The sequence below is a fragment of the Sinohyriopsis cumingii genome, chromosome 2 (genome assembly GCF_028554795.1).
Source record: "Sinohyriopsis cumingii isolate HCF-2022 chromosome 2, ASM2855479v2, whole genome shotgun sequence".
NCBI classification, from domain to species: Eukaryota; Metazoa; Mollusca; class Bivalvia; order Unionida; family Unionidae; genus Sinohyriopsis; species Sinohyriopsis cumingii.
The window spans coordinates 44,654,127-44,666,458 of record NC_142962.1 but is presented as its reverse complement, the minus strand read 5'-3'; the positions used below and the strand labels follow the sequence as shown (position 1 = coordinate 44,666,458).

At 33.3% G+C, this 12,332-nt stretch overlaps 1 protein-coding gene across 3 annotated transcripts in view; it reads left to right on the top strand.

The window, feature by feature from the left end:
- LOC149804746 (uncharacterized) overlaps window positions 1–9,259 on the top strand; it is a 32,872-nt gene extending 23,613 nt beyond the window's left edge. For all 3 annotated transcript variants that reach the window (XM_089943839.1, XM_089943857.1, XM_089943848.1), the window contains exons 5-6: window positions 2,986–3,247; window positions 7,064–9,259. In XM_089943839.1, the coding sequence (XP_089799965.1) occupies window positions 2,986–3,247; window positions 7,064–8,346 (1,545 nt within the window). In that variant the 3' untranslated portion in view covers window positions 8,347–9,259. The remainder of the gene's footprint in view (window positions 1–2,985; window positions 3,248–7,063) is intronic.
- The last annotated feature ends 3,073 nt before the right edge of the window (window positions 9,260–12,332 follow it).

Here is a 12,332-nt window from a genome sequence, read left to right as displayed (position 1 = left end):
TCTTATGTTACGTGTTTAGACTCAAATAAACAGTAACAAAAGAAAGAGTGAAAAAAACAACAAGCTTTGAAAAATTTAACAAATAATTTATTTCTCTGGAAAAACTCTGTAAAAATGAAAATATATGAACTTATGGTTTTAAGAATCAAATCCGAAAATAATCCAAGTATAATCCACGAATTAAATTTTAAAAGTCTTAATAATGAAATATTCTAATGAATTTAAGTTCGAGTCCCGACGAAGAATGCAAGATGGAAGGCGATGATGTATGCTGTATCCTTTGCGGTGTTAGAATGTCTGCAGTTCTGTGTTATTCACAAACAATAATCCAGTGTTTGAATTTCCCAATAACATTTTAAAAAATGTCTTTGTCCAAGAATTCTGTATGAGCACACATATATTTCCAGGAAAAAGAATTAATCCTTTTGAATTCAGATAGTTCAAATAAACATTAAAATAACTCCAAACTGACAAAACAAAAGAAATACCTTTACGTCCCAGAAGAAGTCCGACTGAGAGATACATCTATAAACAATGATTATACAGTAACTCAAAATGCAAAACAAATTCCCAGATGAGGGTCAACTTTCCAGAACCTTCGAGAAGTATTTACATATAAAACCACATAGTCCCAGTATGACCTTGACAAGAACCAATAATTTTACTCTAAGAATAAGATAAAAATAACAAGTTGTTTACTTCTCTCACGGATTTCTGAATTAAGGTCGGAAACTAGGTCAGCTTTAAGTATTTACAAATGAGCAGTTAATGTCAAACTATTTTCTGGAAAAGTATCAAATTCTCAGTAAATAAAACCACATTATTTTGACATATAATGAAATTAAAAATAAAAAGATTTTAAAACTTGCAAACAATTAAATTAAATCAAATATATGTAACACTGAGCAGTGTTCCAACAAGACTGTCAGTATCACCTTATACTAAGGGATATTTCAATAAGGTTATGTCAAGGCCACCTTATACGGAGAGATGTATCAACAAGACTTTGTCAAGGCTATCTTATACATAGTGATGTTTCAAGAAGGCTGTCACGGGCACCTTATACAGAGTGATCTTCCAACAAGTTTGTGTCACAGGCAACTTATACTGAGAAATGTTCAGACAAGACTAGGTCATTGTCACTTTACAATGAGATGTCCTTAAAAGGCTGTGTCAGAGCAACCTTATTCTGAGGGATGTTCCAAAAAGGCTGTCAGGTGTGTAAAGACTTGAAGATATTTAATGTTGGCTAAGAATTAAAATTAGTTGAAATGAATTAAGTAGCAGTAATAAAGCGAAATTCAATCATTTAAGTTGGATTTATGATGATACCTGCACTATAAGAGAGGCATTGGTATAATGAGTGGCTATATAGAGAGGGATCAGTATAGTATGTAATTTAGCAAGGGATTTTTTCTCACTTAAATTTTACAAAACAGTGTTCATGTTTCCAGAAGTGTAATTTTAAAGTATTTGTATAACGAAATATCCAAGCTGTAATGGTTTGTTTCATTTCACTCCTTCATCTTTAAATCTGTATTTCCTTATAAAATGTTATAAATTGAGATGATGGCATGATTTGATTTTGTGACTTACCCAATGCACAATGGTGAAATCTACTTTCAGAATTGCAAACCATAGTCAATAAAAAAAATGGGGAATCTGACTAAGGCAGGTTTTGGGAGGTGTAGCAGATGAGATAAAATTTCCATAAACTTGGGTGATTTCCAGCACTTTGTTCATCATGCATGTACAGCATGACACAGTCACAGGATTTAAACTAACCATTGAGAAAATTGGTGTGGCATTTGCATGTATGTGCAGGGCACTTTGCCACAAAACTTGTATTATACCCAATCAAAATCTAAGTCAATCATGTAAACATGATTGTTGTTTTCAGAACCCCCAAATCAAGCTTTCCCCCAAAATAAACAAACTGAACTGTACGATATGGATGTAATTTATTAGCAAGAGAATCATGTATATATTTCTGAAGTACAAATAATACACTTTTCAGATCAATTAAAATTTATTATGGAAATGAATGCATTTAATTTATAGGCACCAAGCACATATCTTTAGGATTCCATGTTGTGTTAAACTTTAGTCTCTCAATACTCAGTTATGGAACAGTCGAGTACTAGGCAGAATTGAAACTGCTGCAATACTATTGTTTTAAATGTATAGCTATATTTTACATCTGACTTGATTTGGGGTAACGTTTTTGTGTGTGTTTGCTAGTTCAAGAAAGAAGTTTAATCTGGTAATGATATACAGTTCTTCCTCATTAGAATATGGCTGTTGTGGTCCATAACAGCCAGTTATGTACCAAACTGGTATAGCAAGAATAATTGAAAATTGGATGATTCCATGTATATGTGTTGTGGGGGATGGTTGAATAAACATTTGCCAGTCCAGTGTGTAGCAATAATGCAGTAGCTGGGGTCCATAACTGCATACTTTGTTATGTACTCAACCACAGTATAATGAGAAATATTGAAAAATTGATGATTATATGTGTGTAAACAGAATAACGGTATAATTTATTGTAATCATTTTAGATAACCACTTCTTTTTTAGATAATCACTTCTTTTTCAAGTAACAATAAAATAAACGCATAATATGTAGATTATTGTTGTTGGCCTTCAGTTTATTGTCATTTGATAAACAAATTCAAAAACAATGATTTTAATCCCATGGTCCATAGTAATACCATGATATATATGGAATTGTGGTATAATGAAGGCTGTACCATGTTATATCAAGAATGGTGGTATAATGAAGGGTGTTATTTAACTTTACACAATCAGCAGCAATAGAAAATGAAATCTTTTGTAATGGTTACCAGAATGAGGGGAAGGCTTCTGTTGTCACTTTTAAAGCATGAGATATCTCTTCATTCACTATTGATTCACTGATCACTTTGTGAATTTATTTACAGATTGATTTGTTAGTTGATTTAAGTCATATTTCACATTTAACAGGTTTACCACAGTTTTCATGATGAAGTTGATGAGTATCGGCAGCATTGGTGGCGTTGCAATGGTCCCTGTCAGAAACGTCCACCATTCTTTGGCTATGTAAGGCGAGCAATGAACAGGGCACCATCTAGCAGAGACATCTGGTGGAAGGATCATGAGAGAAGTTGTCAAGGAACGTTCATCAAAATTAAAGAGCCAGAAAACTATGGGAAGAAAAAAGGAGAGAAGAGAGGAGAAAAGGAAGAAGGCTCCAAACCAGGCAAAGGTTATTGTCTTTCATAGCTTTGAACTTTTACACCAGTATGTCCAAGAAGGAATTTAAATAGTTTGCAACATAAACAATGAGGTGTGCATACAAGCTTTTGTGCCACCAGAATATAAAATTTCAATTAATACATGAATAGAAGTATAGAGGAATAGAAATACAGATTATAAATGAATGTCATTTTATTAATCAAGAATGAGCTGTATGATATCATGTAATAAATACAGAAAATAAAAATAAAATAGTCCAGTTTTATAGAACATTAAATTGTTGTTAATTAAGGGAGAAAACTTATTTCTTTTAAAATAATATACTGAAATGTACTTGCCTATAAGTCAAGTTCCACTGCCAACAATATTGACCAGGCTCTGTTGTTGCATAATGCACTGGCAGATCAGAGTCTGTGTTGTTGTTTTTTTCTACTTATATGCAGGTATGTATGGTGCTGTAATCTACACAGTAATTGAGACAGATTTCTGATGAGAAATTTGCAAAAGAAATTTGCTGAATGTGATGAAATAATGAACTTGATTTTTTTTAAATGAAGAGGCTAAAATATCAATTTCCATTGTGTACTTTTTACTAGTATGGTAGGTGTGAGATATTTTTCATGATTTACATGATAAATCTATTAGATATGGAAATGCAGTTCTTAAATTTTTTAAATTTTTTTGGTTCATCATAATAGTTTATTTGTTTGCTAAAATTTGATACGTTTTGTTGTGCCTGGCATCCAGCATCCACCTGTCCCTTGGAGGAAGTTTGCTGTCACTACTCTTCCTAAACTACTGTGAGGATTGCCATTTAAGTTTACAAGTACAATCATCAAAGGGTGTAGTTGTTCCTAAATGAATATGGTTCCCTTCGTATATCCAACATGGGTGGTTGTAGTGATGTGGGATTTTCAGAGTAAGACCACTTATGATGTCTGCTTCATTCTAAATGAAAATGGTATCAGTCTGATTATCATCATGGCTGGTCATAGCATTGATCTTACAAATCATGTAATTGCTGTTTCTCTTGAATGGATGGTCACATTGATATTGAATGGATGGTCACTTTGAGATGCTCACATTGATATTGAATGGATGGTCGCATTCATATTGAATGGATGGTCACATTGATATTGAATGGATGGGCACATTGATATTGAATGGATGGGCACATTGATATTGAAAATCTTGTAATTGCTGTTTCTCTTGAATGGGTGGTCACACTGATATTGAATGGATGGTCACATTGATATTGAATGGATGGTCACATTGATATTGAATGGATGGTTGCATTGATATTGAATGGATGGTCACATTGATATTGAATGGATGGTCGCATTGATATTGAATGGATGGTCACATTGATATTGAATGGATGTTTACATTGATATTGAATGGATGGTCACATTGATATTGAAGATCTTGTAATTGCTGTTTCTCTTGAATGGGTGGTCACACTGATATTGAATGGATGGTCACATTGATATTGAATGGATGGTCACATTGATATTGAATGGATGGTTGCATTGATATTGAATGGATGGTCACATTGATATTGAATGATTGATATTGAATGGATGGTCACATTGATATTGAATGGATGGTCACATTGATATTGAATGGATGGTTGCATTGATATTGAATGGATGGTCACATTGATATTGAATGGATGGTCACATTGATATTGAATGGATGGTTGCATTGATATTGAATGGATGGGCACATTGATATTGAATGGATGGTCACATTGATATTGAATGGATGTTTACATTGATATTGAATGGATGGTCACATTGATATTGAATGGATGGTCACATTGATATGTAGTTTTCACTATAAAATAGGTGTAGTTGGTCTTACCTTGGAGTCAAATTAAAGGTCATTGCTTGCATTCTGACACTTTGTTATGGCCCCACTCTACAAAATTGGGAGATCCCTATAGTAATGACATCATCAGTCTGGACATCAATAATTTGTTATCCACAAGTTTATTTTGAAAAACCAATTTTGGTATTCAGCTTTTTTCTGATGAGACCTAAAAGAGTTTGATTTCAAGCCTTCTCTATTATATATTTAGAGGAGTTATAGCCCCTATTTGCTTATTTTTCCCAATTTTTGTTTCCAGTTTAACTTTCCCATGGATTGTTTTACTTAAAAACAAATGTAGAATGCAATGCTATACAGATTCTGTATGTCATTTATGGTGGTTATGCACCCACCCACCCCCAAATCTGTCCTCCTGGCTTTAGTTTCTGAAGCATTACTTTACCAAGGCTTGTTGGATTTCAGCCAATTTTTTTCAGATTTCTTTTGATGAGGCTTTGAATGAGTCCACATTGTCACAAAAAGGAGTTATGACCACTAGTTGGAAATCATCATGACTTTGTTTCTTGGAAGAATTTTTTTACCAGGCATTGTTTAGTTTTAAATAAATTTGGCATACACCTTTATACTTCAGTGACCTTTCCAGCATTATATATCTTTTATTTAGAAAATTTATATCTCCTGAATTCCCTTTTTGGCCTTGCTGAACACATAATGATTGGGGCTATTTGCAATGCATCCATTGCATTTAGCTCTGATTGCACCAGTATTAGTAAACATGGTAACTTAAACAAATTTTAATTTTAACCAGACCTTGTATTTGTACAATGAACAAGTTAACAGCCACTACTCTGACATTGATTTAAAGGTTAAAGATTTTGTCTCAGGCTATTGGCTGTGCATGATATTGGCTATGCAGGCTAATGGGTGTGCAGGCTATTGGCTATGCAGGCTTTTGAGCATGGTAACATAAATAAGTATGAATGGATTTTTATGAAATCCAGTTTGCAAATATATCTGAAGAGTACTTTTCTTCCCCAAAATATTATTGGCTTGTCAAAACTTAGCCAGTAAGTAGATCTTGACATTGTCAAAGACAGGTTAAGCATTTTTGTTTCCATTATATTGGGTTCAAAGTCAGACCATGATACTGAAGGTTATACTGTACTTACAGGTATTTTGTGAACGTGTTGACTCAAACTTATAAGATAATAATTTTTGTTATCAGATTTTTTTATCCTGGAGTACCTCAAGAATATCTATAATGATTAAAGTACTCAGTACTAATGAAGAATAAAAGTACAGAAGAAATTTACTTATTGTTGATTCCTGGAAAGATTTTGTATCCAGGGGACCATAAGTTCCTCCAAGTGACTCTATTTTGTAAAGGAAGCGTGAGAATAAGCAGCATTCTGTTATGATTCAGACATGTTGTTTAAAAGTAAATATATATCTCGAGGTTGGAAAATCCTAAGAATGATCCTCTTATCTGGAACTGTGATTTTCATGAAAATTCACCAAAGATTTTCTTCACATTCCACGTAAAATTCTGGGAAACTCGCATAAATTTTTCTTGCCCAAAAAATGCTCATTTTATCCCAGGGTGAAGGATATTGTAATATTCAGTTTAACCAAGGCTGCTTGACTGCTTGACAATATAAGTTTTTCCTCTGCATTTGACTTAATGAAAGTAATGTATAGCCAAATGGACACATGAATAGCCACTAAGGTATCATAAATTATATTGTTTTGTTAGATTTTCATGATTAGTCCCTCGTAAACAAATATTGTAAACATAAAACTATGTTGCTATCAAAAATGATAATATGAGGCATACATGTATGTATGTATGTATGACAGCCCTTTTTCCATAATTTTCTTCTTGTTTACATGCTGCACCAAAATTTTATCCTGTGAAGAACCTGCTGTACGTTTGAGTATTCGATTATTTTGTTGCTTTTTATTTTTTTGTTCTCACTTGTTTTATCTTCTATTTCAGGTATTTCTGCAAAGAATGGAGACATTAGAGCATTCATAGGAAATGGTAACATTCTTAGTGGAAACAAAGTAGCAACCGCTTCTACTAGCAGCGGTCTCAAGGGAAACAATTTCTCCATATACGTGAAACCAGCAGCAAAATTAACTAAACCAATTACCTCCCCTGGGCCACTAAGTGGGTCTAATTCATTGCCTGAAGTTTCCAGATCAGAGCAACATGCTGTAGACAAAGGACCAAAAAATTCCACTCACATCGTAAGCTTTCAAGAAAGGAAATTCAAATTTGAAGATGATTATTTAACATCAGATTCTGACGATGAGTTGCTCTTCAATTATGTTGAATCTGTTGAACATAATTTAGAAGAAAATAAAAGAAATCGGGAAGGAGAAAAGAAAAAACAGAAGACAGATAAATCTAAGGCATTTGGAAGAGATGATTTAAAAAATTCAGGAACATTTAAAAGAGTTGATAATATTTCAGCTCAAACAAGTAATGAACAAAAGTCAGGTGATTCTGATAACTCCGATTCACATATCATATTACCAGGCAAAGATCAAACCCTTAAACATAACTTAAGTGAAAGTCATGATGATAATGATGACGTCAAAGCCACATTACGGCGGGTATGGGGTGAAAAGTACTTTAATATTTCAAATAGTGATAAATCTAAAGTTAAGAATCTTGAAAAACTTCGAAACCTTGGTCATTTGCAAGACAATCCAAAAAAGAGGATAGCAGTTCCATTTGAAGGAGTTACTGGCCCTGTGAAAAAGAAATTGAAGATCTCAACTGTGGATAGTCATAAAAACAAGGACGATTCTTCGTCTGATGAAGAAATGGGTAAAATATTTGAAAAGATTAGAGAGAAACAAGAGAAAAGAAAGCAAAGGATGAAAACTAATATTGAATCTCAAGCAGAGACTTCTAATGGACTGGACAGTAACAGCTTTGAGAAAAAGGAGTTGAAATTTAGAACACTGAATAACAAGGAACAGACAACTCAGTCTAAGACAAGTTTAGTTGATGTGAAAGACACATCCGTTTTATTTTCTCATTTGGATAATTCTGAGTCATCACAGTCAAGCAGTTTGATACAGACATCCTTGTCTGATTTTTATTCAGACAGTCCCAGACAAGTGTCTCAGCCCAGTGCTAGTATAAACAGTGTGAGACAGGAATCTTGGTCCATCTCAGATTCGGATAGATTAACAGCTTGTCCTGTGTGTAACAAGTCTGTGTTGATGAATCAGATCAATGAACATTTGGATAGCTGCTTAACTTGAATCAATATTTATTAGTCAAAGTTAAACATACTAACAAGGTTCAGACTAGGAGGTGAAAAAAGCAAGTAGAACTGCAGTTTTATGCTGACAAGTCCTCTTTCAAAGCATATAACTGATTTTACACTTCGCCTGCTGATTTGGAGATGAAACCCAGCAATGCATGGCTTTTGAGTCTTTCCCTCTTACTCCCTGTCAGTTTCTCATTTGATGGAAGACCCTGGGTTCCTGAATCATCATATCAAGTGTTTTAATGCTGACTGAATGACGCAGTTGGTCCTTTTATGCAGTACAGTGAGGACTGGAACCCATGTGTCTTAGAGATAGGTCATCTGTGCTAGTAAACGAAATCGAGCAATATAGCCAATTACATAATCATCCTCTGACTTGCATGGGTTGTTTCATGTGGCAAGACGACTTGATGAGACATGATTGCTCTGAGTAGATTTACACTGATCTAATTTGAGAAAAGACAACTGCAATCAAAATTGGTGAATTAATCCTTGATTAATCACTCATTTCATTGTCAAAAATGATGGTTAGTACCTGGATTTTTTAATCAACGTCATGAAATTATCAACTTTTAATAAGTCATTTTTTGTTTAACTTTTCTTTCCAAAAAACCTGATTGGGATAATGTATGTAACAATATTTGACAAAATTTCAATCAGTGAAAATATTACTGATTGCAATTTTCAAATGAAATTCATATTTCTTTTATTTGGATTAAATGTAATCATCATAAATGCAATATGCCTTCTTGTATTCAGACATGAAAAATGTCATTCTTCCATCATAGCTATGTCTGTGAATATTTCTTTAAGAACCGAATTAAAGGATGACTGTGTTTTGATCTATGACTTGCAGAAATATTTGTTGAATTGTTACACTTGATTAAAAGTAAACCTGCTTTGTATTATCATGTTAATTACTTCATTTGTATCAAATCAAATAAAGAGGCAGCACATAAAGAAAAGATAAAAGGCATGAAAATCCTACCTGCTGAGAGCTAGTGGTCATCTGTCAAGTCAACTCACTTCAATTGATCATTCCAACATTGTTATAAATATTATCTAAGTAATATAATTAAACTACTTTAAGTTAGCTTACTCATTCACAAATGTGATCTAAGATAACAAGGCAGCCAAAACAAATTGAGTAATTTGTGAATATAAAGCTTTGTTTCTCAGATATGGTTCATTATGGAGAAGTGAGTTCCTGAGTTTGTACTGAATTTATAATTCCTTAATTGGCATTCAGATATTTCATCAAAATTAAGAAGTTTCACTATTAATTGAAATGAAATTGTAACTCCAATCTATTACTAACAAAACAAAGAAACAAAAATTAAGTTTTGATGTTGACTAGTCTTATAAGTAAAGAAATCTTGTGAAGTCTGAGAGTATGAATATTCATAAGTAATATTAAAAAAAATACAAGACAAGTTGTGTAAATGGTTACCTTCCATTATATGTCTTCATCAGATGGAAAAGTTTATGATGTACACTTTGATCTAACATGTATTTGTATTACTGGTTTCTGTTTACTCTGTTCTTATTATGTTGTTTTACATGGACATGTGACCTGAAATGTTGAATACATGTATATGGACATGTGACCTGAAATGTTGAATCACTGTGTTGTAATGTTGAATCACTGTGTTTTAATGTTGAATCACTGTGTTGTAATGTTGCAGCAGTTTGCAGCACGTTCTGAATTAAAATGGTGCTGATCTAACCTCCAACAAGATAAACTCATCTCAAAAATCTTATCACTGCTTCTTTTAAAGGATTGTTGGCATTGACATTGGTTTTTCACTGAAACACCTCTTATATTATGTAACTAGTTCTGAATGAAATTGGTGTAGAACTGACCACTAGCATATCCACCCTTTTGTAAACATGTTTGAAACCATACCTACTTAATCTTGGGGTTAAGTCAGTTACCGCACCTTATATTTTTATGTTTTACTGGGCCCATGACCACAGTGACATTTACATATACATATGAATTTTGACCAGACTTTGCATTTTCTTGTTTTTCTATTATCAAGTTCATAGTCAACCATTCTGACTCAGATTAAAGGTCAGAGGTTTTGACTTGTGGGTTTGTTTTTCTTTTTAATTTAAATTATATCTACATTGCTTATGAACATGACAATATAAAAAAATATAAATTTATTTTTATCAAACCCAGAACCTTGAATGATGCCAGTTCAATAATTTGGGATTTTTTTAAAAAGAATATTTATTCATTAAACCAAACTGAGCAAGTGGATATATCTGGACGATATCCAAGATGAGTTAAATTGCTCTTTTATCCATGATGTGAGGGTCAAGATCAAATGGTATGAGAAAGATTTTTGATCTGCACTTATCATATAAACATGTTAATTTGAACATTAAGAAAATATTTTATCATATAAACATGTTAATTTGAACATTAAGAAACTATTTTTTTACCAGATTTGATATGTTGGAATTTCTCAAAACTTTTTTGTCCTTTAAAGGAGGGAAGGATTGGACTTTTGTGAATTCTTTCAAATTCCTTTGCGCCAGCAGATCCATTTTGGGGACTTGTTTAACCAACATAGTTAAGTGGTAATAATAGGCTAAGTATACATTGTAAGATTCCAAGACACTCATGATCTTCTAGACACAGTTTAGCAGCCTTTTCCCTCCCATAATGCCTTGCTGGATGGAACCAAGACACGTGTTGTTACAGGTAGCAATGGATATTGTCTGCATGGGTTTTGAGGCATCATAGGGTGTTATATAGAATTTTTATAGTTAGCAATAGCAAATGATGGACAAAGTTATTTACACTATGTAACTTTAGTTTCCTGTCATTGTTTTTTTTCCCCTCAAACCTAAAATGACTTGAATGTGGGTAGAAGCAGAACCTATTGATGATGGAACCATTAGGTCCAAGATCAAGGTCATGAGGAAAACATTTCCTTTTTTTCCATGACAAGTCAAGTTTTCTAGAAGGTTTTTTTTTGCATGGTTTTCTTCAAACTTAAAAGACTACACTTTGGCATGGGTAGCTTTCTATTCATCCAGAGGCTGAGAGGTGAAAGGTCATGTTCACTGGAGCCAATATTGTAATTTGGGGATGGGGGTTGTCAGCTCAATAAGTCAATTACCGTTGAGTTTCATATATAATTTTCAGTGGCATCTTGCCTTAGTTGATTCTCATAGGTCAAAGGTAAAGTAATGAGAGCTAAAATTGTCAATTTGGTTCCGCATGATAAATCTGGAGTTTCATCACACTTTACCAACCTCATAGTTGCAAAACACTTAAGAAAGGACAGCTTCCTATTAAGTCTGCAATCAATGGATCCAAGGTCATAGTCATTATAACTAAAATTACATGTATCCAATTTTTATAATGCCTTCCTTAAGGTGGAACCTATCATATTATCTTATCCGTCTGTCTGTTACCTATATGGTTTTCACACAATAAATTTAGCTGTCTGCCATCTATAGGTACCAAACTCTTGATGGCTTGTACCTGGGGCAAGAAGGAACTCCTATACATTTCAGGCTTAAAAACACAAAGGTGAAGGTCAATGAGATTTAAAGAAGGAAATTATTTTTACACAATAACTTGAATTGTTGACCATCAACAATTTACAAAACACTAATGATAACTCTTTGTATAAGGAATAATACTATTGATTTCAGGGTCAAAAGTTCAAAGGTTGGTGTTACTGTGAAAGAAAGAAAACTGGTTTATGCACAATAATTCTAGTTCTCCAAAATGTTTAGTTACTAAGTTTTGCCAGTGCTTGTACTTTAGGCAAGGAAGAACCCTGCCAGTTTTTAGAGCTTGAAAGGTCAAAGGTCAAGATCACTGCAAATGAATGTAGCAAAATGGTTTCTGCACCATAACATTTGTTCTCCATCATTTATGGCTACCAAACCTGCTTTCACTGTTATCGTGGTACTTAAAGTTAAGAAGCAGTCTGTTGGCTTTGGGTCAAAAGG